The sequence below is a fragment of the Fusarium graminearum genome, chromosome 1 (genome assembly GCF_000240135.3).
Source record: "Fusarium graminearum PH-1 chromosome 1, whole genome shotgun sequence".
Lineage (NCBI taxonomy): Eukaryota > Fungi > Ascomycota > Sordariomycetes > Hypocreales > Nectriaceae > Fusarium > Fusarium graminearum.
In genome coordinates, this window is record NC_026474.1 from 9,499,811 (window position 1) to 9,518,512 (window position 18,702).

Consider the following 18,702-nt stretch of genomic DNA (forward strand, 5'->3'; position numbering starts at 1 on the left):
AGAGCTGCAAGGTTGAGCATGATTCAGCGAAGGAGATGAGTAGTGTCAAATGGCGAGTCGTCGTATCAGTCACAGGTCATGTAACTGATCAGTACGTGAACGAATGGATTGGGTCAGAAGTGGGCGACGAGAGAGGCAAGAATCACCGCGTTGCACAAGTCAAAGAATACGAAGATATGAAGGAGTGAAGCAGTTTAGCTACTCGCAAGATCTGATGAGCCAGAATATTGAGTTGGTGAATCAACACACGATTGTTGTCGGTTGATGCGAGCGGAGAAACTTTGGCAGTGATTCAGCCAGGTACACCTACCTTAGTAGTTAAAAACCAAAAGTGCAGTTGCGCCCCAGCCGAAGCCCCCCAAGCCCAATTGACAAAGAGATCTTGAAGCAAGGGCGTCGCAGCAAACAACCTAGGAATAATAGGTAGGTAGGCAAATAAAGCACGGGCTGGCTTGCTCTGCAGTCAGCCGATAACTTAGCAGTTGGTGGCTTGCTTGTACGGATATTGGATATCTGATCTGTACCTCCTAACCTGCTAATGAGGTATTGCATTTGGATGTCTCAGTTGGCTGGTTCAGGTTACTTGCGAATATCCTTTGTCTGCTTTACGCCGGTAGTAATGAATTTATGTGTTGCTCTGACATTTCTTTACCTACCTATCTAGATATTAGATATGAAGGACAGAGAAACCCAGACTGTTATATCATATGCCCGTATCCATGTTTGCCTTCTACTGTGACGGACAATCATTGCTGGCACCATACGCACCTCGTTTATTTCAATTTAATACAAACTTCTGCTCGACATAGTAATGTCTCGGGTATATGATTGGATATTCGCTGAATCTGCGTACTCGTACTGTAAATCTTTGTGGTAGTGAGAATAAAGTGATGTGGTTGACTTTGACTTTGACTTTCACGTGGCTTCTATATTTGTTGATATCAATAGGCTCACAAAATATAACGTATAGTAACTAGTTACGATGCGCACAGAGTACCCAGGTCAGCAGCCTGTTGTATCTGTGTAACCCCTGCATATAATTCAGTTGAACATATCCGTACTCATACATGGCAAAGCACTCTGTAGGCTGTGGGCAGAGGCAGTGATTAAGCGTGCACTAAACAGACTAATAAGAATCGGTCCGGTCAAATATTGCCAAGAGCCTGCAATTGCGGAGCAGTGGTTAAATAGGCTCGGAGCCTCATCAATACTAACTATTCTCTCTGCATATTATCAAAATTCAATCACTTTGCAGGCTCAACACTCACTGACCGAGCAGGCAAGGATTGCTTGTCTCGTACGACATCATCTAGTTAGCCTTGGACTTTGCCTTGCACCATCATAGGCTTCCTACATCATCACCGCCGTTCCTTGTTCAGCTTGTGATTGTCCATTTCAACAACAAATTTCCGTATAAAGGCATTGGGTGCTGCGTTGCAGATATAGTAGCAACATACCTAGGAAGATACATACTCTGTACTTCGTACCATATTGAGCTTCTCACTCCGTTAGGCCCGCTGCGCTGGCATAACATCATCCTAAAATAGCATCTGCAAAGGTTTGACTGCCCGCCCGTCCAATCCCAACATCCCTGGACTGGAGGGGGCCAATGCACCACTTCTGGGAGAGCATCATATGTACTCCGTACCCTGCAAGATAGTGTTCAGTAAGCCTTACCTGCCTATAATTGCAGGACGTGCTTCCCACTAGGTACGTCTGATCGTCCAGTGACAAAAGACAGATCACTTATTGAAATGGGTACAGCGCATTTGAACTTTGAAGCTCCGTGCCGTGCCGTGCTGCGTCGAATTTAGTAGTCGGCCAGCAAGCATATTGGTACGACCCTCGATTAAAGCCATAAATGGCCCGGGTCACACCAATCACCAATCGCCATCTTCCACGCTAGGCATTTCGCTCTGTGCTGTCTAGGTCCAGGAACCACGCACTTCTCCCACCTCCCCCAACCGCAACCGCAATCGCAACCGCCGCTCCACCCCAGCAAAACATTCGTACCTTAGCGCACCACCACTGCCACGGGTCTCTTCAAGCTCAGACCCGACAGGTACCCAACTTATACATCATCTCCAGTCCTCTCTCGCTGCAGAGAGTTGAACCAACCGAGCCCAGCTCTGGCAACACGGCTACGGAGTATTGGTTCGATCGAGCAGCTGGATCTGGATCTGAATCTGAATCCTAATCGAACAACAAACATTCTAGCCTCTCGACAGTCGACCGATACCATTCTTCACAACCCGCTCAGTCCCGCGCCACTGTCAGGTTCCGCAGACTTTACAACTGCCCTTAAACTGCCACTCCATTCCTCCCTCTACGATCTCAGCCGTCAAGTACCAACCACCAACGCAATCACTTCAAGTCATCGTCAACGCATCGCTTCATCACACCATGGCCTCACGAGGCCCTAGCGAAGGGGCATCGAGGCCTGAAGTTGGCGACACTTTGGTTGTAATACGTGAGTCTGCCTTTGGCTTTGTTGCTCTTTGTCTGTAGCATTAGCTGATTCTCATACCCTTTTACCCATCACAGACGATTTTCAGGCCCGAAGCTCCGACGAACTCAGCCTTGCTAAGGGTGATCGAGTTGAACTGATAGAACGAGATGACGAGTTTGGCGACGGATGGTTTCTCGGTCGCCATCTGGTCAACAATAACAATGGACTCTTTCCTGAAGGTTTGCTCCCCATCTTCTATGCTCAGCTTCGCGAACCGTAATTGACTTTTTTGCAGTTTATACCAGACTGGCCCCTAGAAATGCCCCGACGAGCACTTTCAGCAGCTCCAAACCCCAGACCCCTCATCAAGAACAAACTCAAGATTCGACCACAAACACAGGCACAAAAGAAGAACCTGCACCGCAGCCCCAGGCCCGGAGCCCTGTGACACTCCCTCTTAACAGTGTCAAATCCGAGCCCGCTTTGATAGCAAGCGACCCTCCTGTCCTGCCTGGATTGAGCCAACTAACTACCCAGAACCAAGACAGCCATGTCTTGCACGAAACACTTACTGTCATTGACGAGCACATAACCGATTTGAGATCTCCAGCAAGCAATGGCGGGCTTCGAGCGGCAGCGAACGATTCCGGTAGCGAGTACAGCAGCATTCACCCCGGCCAACGAGCGTCGTACATCCAAGGCGAGGAGACAGACGAAGAAGAAGGGGATTTCCATACACGAGAAGAAGTCGAGGCGTGGTCACCTGATGACGTTGCCGAATACCTCTTCACTGAAGGAGTCGAGAAGCACCACTGCGAAGTCTTCCGAGACCAAGAAATCTCCGGCGAGGTCATTCTTGGTATGGATCAAAGCTCGCTGTTCATCAAAGCCTTCGACCTTGGTTCAGTTGGCCGGCGCCTGAAGACTTGGCACAAGATCAAGGCCCTTCAGGATGAGGTTAACAACCAGGGACTGGAAACACGCCGGACAACGCAAACATACGGAAATGATAGCTCGGATGACATTCGGAGGCCGAGAAGTCGAGCAAACACTCTAACAAATCGGCCTACTTCTATTCAAACGAGACGGATGTCATTATCACAGAACACTCCTAAACCATCTCCAACATATGCAGGATCTCATACGCAGGACAGCTCTAACCGCGCCAGCCATATCAAAAGGCCATCTGCGGCGTCCATCAGGGAATTGAACCATTCACGCCGACATTCTTCATCGACAGATTTTCGCCAAGCTGGCCCGGCAGGCCCAGCAGCACCTCCCGGACCTGCCCCTGTTCCCAAAATCTCAACACCGGGTACCCTCCCTGTAGCCGAGGGCGTTCATAAGAAGCAACCCTCATTTGACCGAAACTGGACCCTTGGCAACGCTTATTCGCAACCCCCGCAACGACCCCTTTCCTCAACAGGCCTTCACGACCTACTTAGCCCGCCCGGGGCCGACACCCAAGATTCTAACGTTGACGCTGATCGAGGCTATTTTTCCGGAACAGAAGTTGACGGAAGAAAGCGAAATTTGTTGCGGAAGCGCGACAGCAATGCCGAGTCGAGGAAATCTAGTTATGCAGATGAGCAAAGGGTACGAAGCGCTACAGCCATGGCACGGCAGTCAAGATTTGGAAGCGTGGGGTCAATGGCGGAGGGAGGCATTTCCTCAGCCGCTCAGAAGTACTACGGTATTCAACCTGGCGCTCATAGGAGAACTGCGTCAGCTGCTTCAGAGTCGACGATGAACGTGCCGGCATCTAACAATGACGTTCCGTCACCTACTGTCACCAAACTAGACACCACAGTCGGATCAGGTCGCTCTACAGCATCACCTGCTTCCACTCGGCACCAAGGCTTCAATTCGGACTGGCTATCGTCAATGGTGAACAAGCCCATCGCATTGGCTGGAAGCAAGGGCATGCGAGCCATATCTGATAACTTGAGCTTTGACCGATCCAAAGCGTCAACTCCGACCGATTCATCGACCAAGGACTTTTTGGTGGACTCGCCCGCGCGGACTGGTTCGACGACGCCCTCAGGAGGAGCTAGTTTCGATCTTGAATCTCCTGATACCGCCAAGAGTCCTGGTACTCCTGTGAATCAAGTTAGCAAGAAAGCTGGAAAGAAGAGCAAAAAGGAAACAAGCGCGTATACCAGAGGGCTACTCAAGATCTCTCCCAAGGAGGCAAGCAAAGATGCCGACTACAGCGGCTGGATGAGGAAGAAGAGTTCCAATCTCATGACAACGTGGAAGCCTCGCTTCTTTGTTCTTAAGGGTCGAAGGTTGGCGTACTACTATTCAGAGGATGATGAGCAAGAAAAAGGACTTATTGATATTTCATTCCACCGAGTCCTGCCTGCCGATAACGAGAAGCTCACAGGTCTCCATGCTACAATCACAAGTCTAGGAGGTCAATCGATGCCTGGGAGCCAAGCTGGCGCAGAGGATCTTGCAAAGGGAGATGATTCGATATTCATTTTCAAGCTGGTTCCTCCCCGTGCCGGTCTGTCGAGGGCTGTGAACTTCACAAAACCAACTGTTCATTACTTTGCTGTTCCGAATTTGAAGCAAGGACGGCTGTGGATGGCTGCTCTCATGAAAGCGACTATTGATCGAGACGATTCCAAGCCCATCACCACAACCTATCAGCAAAAGACGATATCACTCACCAAAGCCAAGCAGATGCGTTCTCGTCCGCCAGCCCTGATGAACCTTGAGGAAGGGGCCGAAGAGGAGACGGGTGCAAGCCGAAAGGAAGCCAATGGCTTGGGAATTTCGTACGATGAAGCAGACAGTGGCGTTTCTGGCGTTGACAAGCTGGCCGGCCAAAAGGCTGAAGAAGCCCAGTCAAGTCTCGACTCTGAGCAAGGGGCTCCTCACGCGTCTTGATAAAAGGTGTTCACAACACAATCCCTCCACTATTCCAACTGGTCTGGGGCGTTTCTGGTCATTCCCTGACGTTGATTTTCTTTCTCATCTTTTTACCTTCTTCTCCAATAGAAGCTTAATCCTTTTTATTTTGATACCTAGGGCGCAGGAAAAAACCGGAAATCTTGAAGATATGTTGATGAAACAGGCGGGACGTGGTCCAAAGGGCAGGAGACGGAGGATACCATGTCAGCTGCTGCGGAGATGATGCATCAACCGCAGTTCTCAAAAGCGACAAACAAGAATGTCATACTAAAAGAGACAATGATGATGAGGTCAGCTTTTGTTGTTGGGTCTTTTCCCAACCTTGAAGCTTGAGTGATATGCTGGGACTTAGGGAAAAGGTGGTTTCTTCATGAATGGGTACATACTGGCGGCTCAAATCTTCTTTCTTGTGGTGATACTGTCGAGGCGTTGTTGCCTTGGCGACACAGACCAATCTTAATTGTGCCAGCTGGCTGTTTTTAAGAACTTCCTGTTGAGCAGAGAATACATTAGCAGATGATGTGCTGAGTGAGGGAGGCGAGACATGTTAGATAGAACAGTCAAAGTTATACGGGGCGAATGCAAATAATTTTTCATGACAAATATTGAATTGGATAAGACGATCGCTTGCTCTAGAGGTATATGAGACAAGTTGAAGTGGAAAAGGGGATCATGCCCCCGACGAGAAACTCCATATCCCTTTTGATCAAGCTTTTTAACTTGATATGTAACCCCCTATCATGATAGATGAAAAATAAAGCCTTCAAAGATGCTGTACCTCGGAACGGCAACTCTGATATAGCAGTATACCCAGCGCCCCCTAGGTCGTGTCCATCATTAGACCCTCCAGAACGCCTTGTAAAGCACTGAACCCTTAATCTAATCGTCCCCTGGCTTTTAACCTTGCCACTGAAATTGACCATCACTTCCACCAACAGACGGATAAAGTATCCTGGTAAGTTACTGCAGCCAAAGATGCATAATTCACGCAAAACCGAATCCCTACCTACACCTTTTGATTCATACCCGTCAGGAGTTGCCGTATGGACTTCATGAGATGCTGCTCAATGCCTTCAAAGTTTCCAACAGCTTCACCTTCTCCAGGCGGTGGAACGATACTAGCATCAGCTATGCCCAGTACCCGGTCAATGGCAGACAACGTGACAGCTTCTGCTTTGGCTTCACCAAGCTTAGGACTGAGGGCTTTAACTGATACTTCCTTAAAACCATTAAGGGACGCGAGGACTTTGGAGTCGAGAAATAGGGGTGTCTCGGTAGTCGACGGAGAAGCAGCAGAAGAAGCTGGACCAGGCGTGGGACTCTTGGACTTGAGAAGGAAACCGTCAATGAGTTGACGAATGCCCTTCATGCAAATCGCCTCCATCTTGTCGTTCTCTGTCGCCTCCTTCTTGAGGCCAATGCAGCGATTCAATGCTGACATGACGATTCCTGCGGCCTTGGGATTTTTGGCTTTCTTGAGGTTTTCGATCAGGCCATTCTTGAGGTTGACAACTGCCGTAAGCAGTTTAGGCTCGATAGCGGGTCGCGCTGGAGCGGGAGCTGCAGGCACTGAGGGAGTTCGATTTACAGGAGTAGCAGGCTGCTGCTGTACTGACGCGGGCCCAGTTCCAGGGACAGTCTTGGCGCCCACCGTTGGCGGAGGTGGTGGAGGAAGATGATGCTGCTGCTGCTGCGTAACGCTTGCATTGGCAGACGTGATGGCATTGGCATGCCCTTCTTCACTCTTGACTGTAGGATTTGCTGGAGGCGGTGGTCGTGGCGCATATGGCGAGCTGTAAGTACCTTGTTGGGGCACTCCAAGTTGTGGGTGAGCAGGGGCTGGCGGTGGTCCATAACCTTGAGGAAGTTGTGCCGGCGCTGGCGGCTGCGATGCGGCTGTTGTAGAAGCTGGCTGGCCTGGTGCTGGTCCTGGTGGTGATGCAGACGCTCCATAAGGCTGCACTGGTCGTCCTGGCTGGCTTTGTTGTGCCGTATATGCTGGCATTTGATAGCCAGGAGGCGCCTGTCCAGCGGTATAACCGGGCGTACCAGCTGCCAAATGTTGGGCATTGTAGGCGTATGGGTATTGGCCATAAGCTTGAGCTGCTGCACGATCTGGAGATGAGGCCTTCCTCTTCTTTCCAGCGTCGAGTTCAACACCCGGAACACGAGACCAAAGATTGGTAGTGTCATCTTTTCTGAACGCGTCGTTGCCAATAAGGTTATGGCGCACACTGCTTTCCCATCCTTTGGTCTCTGTATGGAAGTGGAACCAAGGGTATCTCAGGCATATCCGTTTGTAAATCTGCTTCAGAGTAAGCCCGTCGGGCCCAGCTGCTGTGAGTGTCTCGTCGATGAGAACACCGTAATTTTTGTTTGGTTTCTGGAGCTGTTCTTCGGTATAGTCTGCCATGTTGAGTTCCAGGGGAGGAGATTTCGGCCGGGCTTTCTTCTCCTTCTTTTCTTTCGCGCGCCTCTCTGCATCTGAGCCTTCAGCACCGTCTTCTCTAGGCTTGCGAGGTTTGTACTTGCGTTTCTCAGGTCGCTCTGAGGACCCTTCAGGCAGAGGATGTTTTCTGGGCCGCCCGACCTTGCGTTTGATAGGAGGTTCCACTGGAGGTGCTTGTGGCAGAGTCTTCTTGGCCATCTCCTGTTGGTGTTTCTTGAGTAACCGCTGCTCTCGTTTCGACATGATGCCGTTCTTAGGTGGCCTACCGGGCCCTCGTTTTCTAGGTATCTGGAGCATTAGATGTTCCTGATTCGGATCAAGCATACCCTCTTGCTTAAATCCTGACTCTCCTCCTGTCATTGACATGTCCATATCCGCGTCCATGTCCATATCCATGTCCACGTCCATATCCATATCGGCGTCGGCTTCAGCTTCTGCGTCAGCATCACCGTCAACATCTGCTTCTGCCTCCGCTTCTGCCTCTGCTTCTGCCTCGGCCTCTGCATCAGCCCCTGTCTCTGTATCTGCTTCTGCTTCCACAGTTTCGACAGCCGCTGACTCTTCAACCTTGGCATCATCATCATCATCGCTAAAATCAGGCGATTCGGGTGGACTTGCCACGTCGGATAACTCATCACTCGTATCTTGTATCTCTGCATTACCATGTGCAGATTCGAAATCGAAGCTCATCTCCTTTCCGCCTTGGGCGTGCCGTTTCTTGAGAGTTGTCGCGGGCTCTTCTTCTACATATTCCTCAGCTCCCGTTCGTCCCCGCTCGACGCCATTGATATGGAATCGAAAGCCAATATCTTTAATTTGCAATCGATCGCCACTTCGCAACACAACCTTGTCGCTTTTGTAGTGCACGTCTTCGCAAAAGAAACCATTTTTATGCAGTGGTATGGCTTCAAATACACCCAATTCTTGATTGTACGCAATCTTGAGATGTTCTCTGGAAATTGCCTTGGTTTTGGATGCAATGTTGGGACCTGGCGAATGGATACCGATGAAAGGAACATGGTATGGTGACGGGCGCAAGGAAGTCAAATCTACCGCGGCAGCACCAGGCGTGTGGGAAACGTATTGTCGATTAGAAATCATGTTCTCCTGCGCTTGTGCTGCCGCTTCATCATGGTCATGTTGCGAAGACCCCTGTGTACTAGTCTTGCGTCGCTTTGTTGGCCGAGGGTTTTCTCCAGTATCTGATTCAGGGCCCAACATTCCTCCCTCCTCACTGACATAAGACTTGCTAAACTTGTTCCGATCTGGCTGGATAGGCGAAGGTGGTGCTATGCCCAGATCGGCATTTTCCTTGGCACGGCGCTCATATTCGTCGAGGCGCTTCTCATCACGGCGGGCTTGTTCCAGTGCGCGCTGGTCGCGCCCAATAACAATGGCGTATGTGGTCATCTGAAAAAGACTGTCGGCAAATTCTACACGCGCAAAAGATTCAAGAGCCTTGTGGGTGTCTGCTTGGCGTGTAGAGTTGGGTTGTGCAAGATTTTGGAATGAATCACCTAGCGTGTTGGGCAAAGTAACCTGAGCTGGTGTAACAGTTGGAGGGGGGGACATGGCTGAGGGAGCTCCCGACATTGTTGCCAAGGCCATCATCATGTACGCATGCTGGTTTATGGTAGGCATCGGGGTCGAATTGTATGGAGTAGAAGGCGCAAAGGGCTCTCCCATGTTGTCAGCCGACATCTGCAATTGCAAAGGGGTAGATTGTTGAGCCCCATCAGCGCTCAGCGGTACAGCCGCGTCGCTTGCATTAGGAGCGTCAGGCATCATTTGGTCACCAGATTCAGCTTTCACCAAAGCTGAAGCCTCGTCGTTCGAAGGCGCTTCAGATTTCCGATGCTCTACTGACGTCTTAATATCAGCTTCGGGCGAAGGACCGCTCGGGTTGGCGTGAGACGGCGGTGGCGTTGATGGTGGAGGTTGAGAGATCGAAGTTTTCGTCGGAGAAATTGAAGAAGCTAAATCTGCACGAGGATTTGAAGAATCTGGCAAGGTTGCGGTCGAAGTTGCTGCCTGCGACGAGTTGGATGGCACTGTTGAAGCATCTTCTGTTGCTGTTTCCTGCGCTAGGGGAGCAGTGGCAGTGGCAGTGGCAGCGACAGTTTCTGTAGCTGTACTTGAAAAGGCAGGTGCAGGAACTGATGTTGATATGGACACTGACGAACCAGCAGGTGCAGCCGCAGCCGGCGCCGATGAAGAAGGAGCATCAGCAGCATTTGGGTTTGAGACTGAATTTAACTCTGGAACTGTATCTGAAATTGAACCCATAGCTAAAGAGGGCGCTGGACCCAAGGCCGAGACTGAGGCCGGGGTAGGGTCAGTAACTTTTTGGTCGCGCTTATCGTCGTTGTCTACTGGCGATTTTGGCATCGCGTTTGGTGTTTGTGTCGCCGTCGCAGTCGCAGTCGACGCCGCAGTCGATATCGATGTCGCAGTCGCACTCGATGGTGTCGCAGCTGGAGGAGATGTTGTTGCCTTTACTGTGGTTGTGGCTGTCGGTTTTCTGTTTGCGACGACCTGGTGCTCCCGGTCGGTTCCCAGGCTATCGGGCAGGCCATTGCGGCCAGCAATGGACGAAGTCATCGCTGTTCGTGCGACCAGCTCCTTCGTCACTCACCCTCACCTCACGAGGGGTTGGCACAAACGACGAGGGGTCTCGGCGAAGGGCGCGCCGGGGGCCGGGTGTATATTTGAAGGAATGGCCGTTGGCAGCAAAGACGGGGAAAATAAAAGGTTCAAGACGGACGAGGCTTTCGCCTGGGTCCTCAAAGCCGCGATGTCTGAGAGGGTCAGAGGGGAAGGCTGCGCGCCTTGATTGGCCGACTGGTCCGAGTCTCCTCTTACTTGGTGCTAAATAGGCCGGCGATGGTTCGCGCCGCTAGTACTCTTTAGGCAATAGGAAAGGATCGATCAACTGTAGACTAACAAACAGAAATGGGTTGATCTTGCTTGTCTAATGGGATCGCTTACCCGGTAAGAAAAATTGACTTCCAGTTTTGCTACAAGAGTAGAATCAAGTTGGAAATCTAACCTCTCGATCGCGTAGGTACTAGCTATACAATCATACCTACTGGCCTTGATCCACGGAAAACGTTGAGAAGCCGTGGTATAGATTGTCAGAGGTGGCACAAGGTATAAGCTCCCAGTCGCGTTTTCCCCGCGCGTTGTCAGCCATTTGTTTATTTATCTGGCTGTTCAGGAACCAAACCCGCTGAGCAGGTAGTTTCAACGTTTTAAACATAAAGCATTACTGCGATCAAACGACCAGAGAATACACAGTCGGCGGCAAACATTACTAGATCAACCTGACACTGGGATCCAAATATGTCCTCAAGCATTTCACAATGTTTTGCAAAATCACTCAAAATATGGATATAACAAGTGCAAAAACGAGTCCAACTCGAGCCCCGCTAAACACTCTAATCCTTATAAGTGAGTCACAACTTCGGTGAAGAATAGACAAAGCTCAGGAATCTTGATGGGGTACGATGCAGCCCTATAACTGATCATATGAGCTCTGTTAGCGTATCGGGTATCATTGGAAATTTTGTGCTTTTCTTTAGGTATCTATTTCATGATACTAGACCCACCACATGCAACATCTTGTGAGTACAATGGAACAAACACCACAGTGAGATGCAAACACCTAACGGAGCAGAGCTTCACGCTCGACTGGAGAGATGCGATGTGAGTACCTCTCTGCCAGTCGTTCCGAGAGGCGATACGCTCCGTGGCACAGCATACCCGCAAAGAACCCCACTGCATCATTTCTAAAGGCAAGAATACCAGCAGTTGTCATGAGCATAACCGTCCACCTCTCCAAGCGCTCATCCTCCGAAAGGTCGCGTTGGCGACGAGGTCCCTGCCCAGAAGCTGTATGCCACAAGTCGGAAGCACCTTGGTTGAGACTGTTTCCCACCTTGGCAAGTTCAAGACCAGCTGCTACAACCATGATACCAAGGAGACTCTTTGGGTAGTGTCTCAGGAGATCCACGAGTGTCTCGCCAAAGAAAAGACCCAAAGCTAGTTTGAAAATGCCCAGCATGATGATGCTGGAACCGCTACGTGCCCCGAAGCGATACTGAGCAGCCAGTCCTCCAGCGCCGTGGCACACAGGCATACTTCCAAACCAGGTACTCGTTAGGTTCATCATGGCCACACTGATCCCGATAGATGTTACCGAAGGAGTAGGAAGTTCAGGCAGGAGATCATGAGATAACGCAGTGACAGCTATAATAGAGTTGAGGGTTGTCAAAGGTAACTGCCCAATGGCCATCCAGAGAGCAGGCGAGTCGCCATTCCCAATCCAGCGCGGCATGCTGAAGCGAGGACGCCAAGCATAGAACCATGGAAGGCTTTCGTGGGAAGCGGTGACTTTGACAAAGGCCAGGACCAGGGCGAGAATGAAGAAGTGTAATGCGTATGGAAAGCGCGGTAGCTTCTGTGTGCCAACGAGGACGAGGAACGCTACCAAGGCCCATATGCGATTGTCAAGAGCTGGGTGAGCCCAGTGCAAAGGCTGAAGCAGTGATGAGCCTGCCCCAAGAATCAACGATAAACCAGCTCCAAGCTGAATGCCCTTTACTACTGGGAGAGGCACAACTCGAACGACCCATCGCAAGAGGCCCGTAACGCTCATGACGAGTACAGCAGCGCCGACCCATTGGCCAGCAGCCGTAACGACGCCCATAGAAGAGTGATTCTGGATAGCGGCTGATGCAATAGCCTGTATGGAATGTCTGAGTCAGTTCTACTGTATATTGATGAAGCACGGGCTTTTACTGACCTTCATCGGCTGAACAGGCAGAGGGATACCGTAGAATGCGCCAGTGAGAATATTGAATATACCTGTAAAGACAAGTGTGCTCCCAAGATCGATGGATCCTTGTGCCGTAAGAGCGATCATGAGCGGCAGCAAAGTGCCCAGGTCACCTAGTGACCCGGAAAGTTCAGCCCATGGTGCTGCACGTAAAGTCGCAAAGTTATTTCGGTTGATGCGACGGATATCATTCAACCATGAAGGCGCCATAGTTTGTGCACCTGATGCGAAATCTGGCAGGCCTCACTAATTCAATGTCCAACTGACGTCCAGGCGAGTCGTTTGTAGGCCAAAGCCTCGGCTTATGTGAATAAGCGGTGGGAAGGTGTGGAGATGGGAAAGTCGATCACAGTTCAAGGAAAGTTGATGAGGATGCCTAGGTAGGTAGATATCTAATGAGAATGAGATTTGAGAATATGCATTCGGGTTCCTTGATGAGAAGAGAAGGTGATAGACGAAGCCCTCAGTGCCTGCCCGAATAGGTGGGGAGTTGGGCAAGACGACGGGGAAAAGGCCGCAGTAATTGAATGATAAGATTATGTCGTTAACATCATTTGGTCAATATTACCCGATTTAATCATGTCTCTATCACCAAGGGTTTGAAGAGTCATATATGAAGTAACATAACAAAGTATTAGATGAGTTGAACTTCCTGAGGTGCACTGTGGTCAGCTGCTTAGTCTAACGTTACTCACAGCTCTCATTGTCCGTAGTTGGACCAATAACCAAAACTCATCGAAGCGGCTAAATATTCTCAGCTTCATGTACTCACACATTTATTTGAACGAGAATGATTTTGAAAGATTATATATGTAATATCGCTACTGCTAAGTGCTAAGAAACAGCAACGGAGTTTCAGGCCGTCAATGGTTCTAACTATGTATGCATCTGGATATGTGACACGGACAGATGGTCTCTATAGGGTAGCATCGCGATGTTTCCAAGACGAATTGATCATGATACTAACGCCAGCGGCAACGGCGAGCAGTACAGTAGATACTAGACTACCTTCTTTCTACTTATCAAAAAATATAGATATCTTTCAAAACATGCAAAAACATACAACAGCGGGGATTCGCTGGTCGTCACCGACCCAACTACTAATCCGCCCCTTACCAGCTTATCTATGGGAGAGCGGACGGGATCCCGAGTTCTCTGGTAGGTATGGTCGTATGTGAAGGATAGACTCAATATTTGTGTATATATTCGTATCTTGAGAGCCCTTTCAGTTGGGTTCAAACGGGCCAATATGTGCCTGGTCAACATGACGAAGTGTTGTCCAGCTTCAGGCATATTGCATTGAACACAAGTACATACCAGAGTACAAACTCAACACTCACAATTCATCCAACTGAGAAAATAACAACGGTATGATTCATTGGCCCTTGTGTAATACCACCGTACGCCTCAACACCAAAGGATGCCGTTGATCCTTCACCGAGAGAGTAGACCGCCTCCGGAAGATAGCTTGATAGCCTGCCCGGTATCCTTGATCGTGGAGCTGTCCCTTGAGGGATGAAGCCGCACCGAGGTTCATGGGCAATCGCTCATGCCACTAACTGCATACCTCATATTCCGAGCTCTTTTCCGCAGGGAAATTGGCATGGCTTGTACTCTTTATCGGGTGTCTGTAACTGTAAATTTTGTCTCAACTGCTGTAAACGCGAAAGACGAAATGAGTAAGTTGGACTGGGTCACCTTGAAACAGTCTCTCAGTTCACCTATTTTTACATTCAGAGCTTAGATATCAACATTTCTAAGGTTGCACACCGATCTGCAAGCCTCATTTTCATGCCGTTGAGGAAATCATGATATAGTGACTGTACATACTTCTCCGGGAGCTGGTAGCTAAGTTTGCCAGGAACAGATGCAACCACATGACAGGCTACATGTTGCTGCCGTTTTTAACAATAAGCAGAAACGCAGGAGGTTGGTATGTAAAATCCATGGGGGTTTTCGGTTCGAGATATAAACTTTAAGTGCTTGTTGCTGGGCAAGACTGCACTTAATCACAAGCGCAGTTCTTTTGACGAGGCTTTTCTTAGAACCCTTGCTAGAGCTTGGACAGTAATCACCAATGACCTCATAGTAGCCAGCGATTGTCGCGCCGGTAACTTGACCCGCGGCGATATCGAGGTGTTCCGGCGACGAGTCGGCAACTAGATAGGTAAAGCGACAAACCCTGCAAACTATGCCCTTGAGGTTTTTATGCCTCGTCTTCCGGTTCTTCCAGGCGAGATTTTCAGCGGTAACGGCCTGGAGTGCGAGCTGAGTCAAGCTATTGTTTAGCAGGGCCCAGCTTATACCTGGTACCTGGCACATGGCTGTGAGATACAGGGCACCGAAGCATGAAATACTGGCAATAGTCGAGAGCTGTATTCGTCAAGGGGGACACAAAAGCCCTGCAGGTGTATTGGTGTATACCGACGCTGTCAGTAGCCAGCGATGAGATATCGACTCTCCACTCCGCGTAGCGAGCTGGGAAGCTCCTTTGCATTTGTGGCCCCCAGCCTAGACCTCTAGAGCTTTCTCATGATGCTAAGATTGCCGTGTGATAGTATTTCTGGACACGTATAGAAAACGACTTATGTCAGAAAAAAGTCTTTCGCAATATCCCATGAGGATTTCACTGAAACGCGCCCCTGTATTTGCAAACATCGAGGTAGACAGTCGGCAACAACCTGCGAAAAGCACCGGAAACAAACACAGGATGTAGGCTTCTTCCCGGCATTGAACTAGGTCGATAAGGCTTGATTCTGCTTTATCCTTGTAATGTCACGTCAAGCCTGCACAGTGCTGTGCGTAACTGTGGAGATCGGGGAAAACATGTGGAGTCAGGCTACTGAGGATTTTCCTTTCGGATGGAACCTACCAACGAATAGGAATAAGAGGCTGGAGAGTCGCATGTATAGCAATTGCTGCGAAATGGGCGGCTTTCCCGAGGCTGCCATCCGTTCATCAGACCTGAAGCTGTCTCATCATCCGAGCAAGAGCCATTGCCCAAGTTAATGGATAAGGTATTGTTTTTAATCGAGCTTTGGTGATAACCGAAGTGAGTGAACAACATGATATAGGTATGTAAGCAAGGGTCATGTACCTAAACTTTTGCGGCAGCTACCTGATTGGCGTTTCAAGGGCTGCCGAGACATCAATGTTGTTGTTGATCCAGGTCAGGTTGAACCAGAGACTCATCCTCATCTCCCATTGCAAATGCACTGTAATTTAAAAGATGGGAATAAACTCACGATAGAAATAATAAACATAAAAGAGAGGGGAGAATTGGGGACCAACTGTTTAGCAACAGAACTGTACGACGATGGATACGTCTTCATTTCGTAGCCCTTGGGCAATCTCTCTCTTGCGTTTTGATTCGTGTCCGTCATCCTACCAACAAGAAGGTATCCGTTGTATCAACTCCGTCGTAGCCGGACCCAATAATGCTACGGAGCTGTTAACCCAGTCAGAGGGAGGGAAATTCGCGCAGCTCATCTTGTCGGTCGCGAGGGCGAGCCTCTGCTGTGTGCTGAGAAGTGGCCGTATGTACCGTACGGATATGATACACCAGCACACTGTAATTCTCTGTATCATGAGCTGTGTTGCCAACTTGCTGCATGCATTTTTTGCTGCTACTGGTATGCCTCGTGGGCAGTGGAACCGTTGATGGAAGTGGCATAGAGCTTCGGCGCCCTCCACAGGATAATCTCACCGCACCGTTTTTCAGTTGCCGTGTTCCGAGTTACGAACGCTTTGGTCAAGCAAACCCAGGCAGGACTTCCTTTTTTTTCGTACCATTTTTCCACGGCTTAACGTCGTCCGGGCGATTGTATTCGTAGGTATCTTTCGTGTATCTCCTCGTGCCTTGCACTGGGACTAGTGCTCATGTACAAGCGGCCCGTTCGTGGAGAGGGGAATTGGCCAAGCATGTAAACAGAATCAGATGGTATGGGTCTTGAGTCTTTGTAATTTGGTGACATTGAAGTTACCTTGGGATTCAAGTATCATGATGTCTGTCGCATCCATCCTGAATTGCGTATTAATTTTCGGTGAGCGATTATTGCGATAGCTGTTACCCAATATCGTTGTAGTTGAGCATAATCTTGATATGGTGCCTGTAATATCCCTCGTTCTTCATGGAGGTATGTCAGTCAGGAAGTTGCTGATCTGGATCCTCAGTAACAGAGCACCTGCCTGCACTACCACGGAGGTACCCCTTCCTCACACCGGCGAAGCTTCCCTTACTCAGTTGTCTTAGTTGCTCTTATTAAGATCACATTCATCCTTTTGTCGACCTCAAACTACAGCTTCTTACAACCTCAAAGATTCCTCTCCCTATAACCTCTCAGACAAGTACATGACAGCTAAATTCTAATCAGCTAATCTCTGTAAGTAGTGGCAATCACTGTGCGTTTGCTTTGTTTCTGTGCGTTCCACTATCTTTCCCGGGCCTGCCCAGCCTTTCCCTCCCTCGGTCCATGGACTGGAACATCATCATCATTCTGGAAATCGGAAATCCACATCGTCCGGGGCAATCGGGCGTCATGTTTTTGGCTGTACAGTGCACAAAAACACGGCGGGATAGGTAGGCCTGACCTAACGCCCAAGTATCAAGCCTCTGTCACACCACACAGAGAGAGAGACACACACTCACTCTCTGATCAGTCCAGTCTCATGCATGCCCATGTCCATGCCCATGCTCACACCCCCAGAAGACCCAAGCAACCACTAAAAGAGACCCCGGCTTGCTCGCCCTGGCCTCTTCCTAGCTGCTGTTACCGGGCTTGGGACCCATTTTACCCAGAGAATCCTAGGCCTCGTTTGGTTCAAGACTGTTTGTCATCGGGTCGTGACGATGTCTTCCCCACTTTTTGCAGCTCTTGGGTGATTCTTGGTGTCGGATAGCTGATCAACAAAAGCATAGCAAAGCCCGCCTTCGCGACCATTTTCTCTTGCTGCTTCTTCATCACCCTTCAAAGCTCGCAAAGGTAAGCCGCTCTTTTGCTGTTACGCTGCTCTTGCCACTCGTTTCACCCGCCTCGACTTCCATTGTTTGTCGCCATGACCACAACAATTCTTCACCCATGATCGTCATCTCTCAGTTCAGCTCTGGTCACGCATGTTGTCGCAATCCTGGTCACAACTGCCGGCCCCAGTGCTTGGCACTCCCTCGTTAAGACCAGACCTTCTTGGGATAAATCTGTTTTGTCAATTCGTTGCGACACGACTCAATTGAGCAACGAGACGGTCATGGTTATGATATTGTTGCGACACCAGCGCTCAATAGACGCGAACGAGAACTTTTCATCATCTTGATTTTTCATGTCGCAAAGCGAAAATTGTTCAATCTTGTTCTAACATATTATTTAGTAATCTCTCCGTTCCCACAACACAATGGCCGCTATCAAGTCTCTCATGACCCGCGACTCGGTCGCCCACCAGCTCGCCAAGCGCCAGAACTGGGCTTCTAAGGAGGCTGGTGTTATCGTCGTCTTCTGCATCGTCGGCGTTGGTATGTCAATCTTTGCCCTTGAGTCCCGTTGCGACACATGCTAACATTGTCAACAGTTGCCATTGGCCTTCTCAGTCTCTTCTTTTACAAGAAGGCTGCTGCTCGCAAGGCTAACAAGGCCTCCGCCGTCTAAACCGAATGTTCGGAGAAGACCGAGGTTAGGGAGAGAATGGAGGGTGACCTGAGGCATAGTCATGAGCGTCTTTCGACTATTTGCCTCAAAAGTAGACGCGGTGTTACGTCAAGGTGCCTCCTGCGACACTTCGGGTGACCGACAGTGACCCCGTATTCCAGTCAAACATCGGCTACGTCCCTCATCAGCTCATCGCTTGCCAGTTGCCAGTCGAATCCCCAACGGCCAGCAGTCTTGGCTTGCATTTCATCGTACATACCACCGGATCTCGTGGGACAAATGTGCTGGAGGACGGGTTCTCGTCGAGTGTTCGCGGCTAGGTGGCTGTATTCTATATTCTAATGCTACTGATACCTACCTGTTTGAAGCAAACAATAATGATTCTTTACATGACTCTTTATCGCGCCTA

At 49.7% G+C, this 18,702-nt stretch overlaps 4 protein-coding genes and 1 non-coding gene across 5 annotated transcripts; 2 read left to right on the forward strand and 3 right to left on the reverse strand.

The window, feature by feature from the left end:
- Positions 1-2,403: 2,403 nt before the first annotated feature.
- Positions 2,404-5,344, forward strand: FGSG_10016 (uncharacterized protein; the record flags this gene model as incomplete). Its single annotated transcript, XM_011320638.1, has 3 exons — positions 2,404-2,470; positions 2,545-2,725; positions 2,767-5,344. The coding sequence occupies 3 exons, from the start codon at positions 2,404-2,406 to the stop codon at positions 5,342-5,344; spliced, it is 2,826 nt and encodes a 941-aa protein (XP_011318940.1).
- Positions 5,345-6,374: 1,030 nt separating this feature from the next.
- FGSG_10017 (uncharacterized protein) lies at positions 6,375-8,507 on the reverse strand (the record flags this gene model as incomplete). Its single annotated transcript, XM_011320639.1, has 1 exon — positions 6,375-8,507. The coding sequence occupies one exon, from the start codon at positions 8,505-8,507 to the stop codon at positions 6,375-6,377; it is 2,133 nt and encodes a 710-aa protein (XP_011318941.1).
- Positions 8,508-11,376: 2,869 nt separating this feature from the next.
- On the reverse strand, positions 11,377-12,864 carry FGSG_10018 (uncharacterized protein; the record flags this gene model as incomplete). Its single annotated transcript, XM_011320640.1, has 2 exons — positions 11,377-12,561; positions 12,622-12,864. The coding sequence occupies 2 exons, from the start codon at positions 12,862-12,864 to the stop codon at positions 11,482-11,484; spliced, it is 1,323 nt and encodes a 440-aa protein (XP_011318942.1). The 3' UTR covers positions 11,377-11,481.
- An 846-nt stretch (positions 12,865-13,710) lies between these two features.
- FGSG_20064 lies at positions 13,711-13,826 on the reverse strand. The gene has a single exon (XR_892996.1). It is a non-coding gene; the product is annotated as a 5S ribosomal RNA (ribosomal RNA).
- A 3,768-nt stretch (positions 13,827-17,594) lies between these two features.
- On the forward strand, positions 17,595-18,687 carry FGSG_10019 (uncharacterized protein). Its single transcript, XM_011320641.1, has 3 exons — positions 17,595-17,636; positions 18,019-18,160; positions 18,217-18,687. The coding sequence occupies exons 2-3, from the start codon at positions 18,043-18,045 to the stop codon at positions 18,291-18,293; spliced, it is 195 nt and encodes a 64-aa protein (XP_011318943.1). The 5' UTR covers positions 17,595-17,636; positions 18,019-18,042; the 3' UTR covers positions 18,294-18,687.
- Positions 18,688-18,702: the final 15 nt, after the last annotated feature.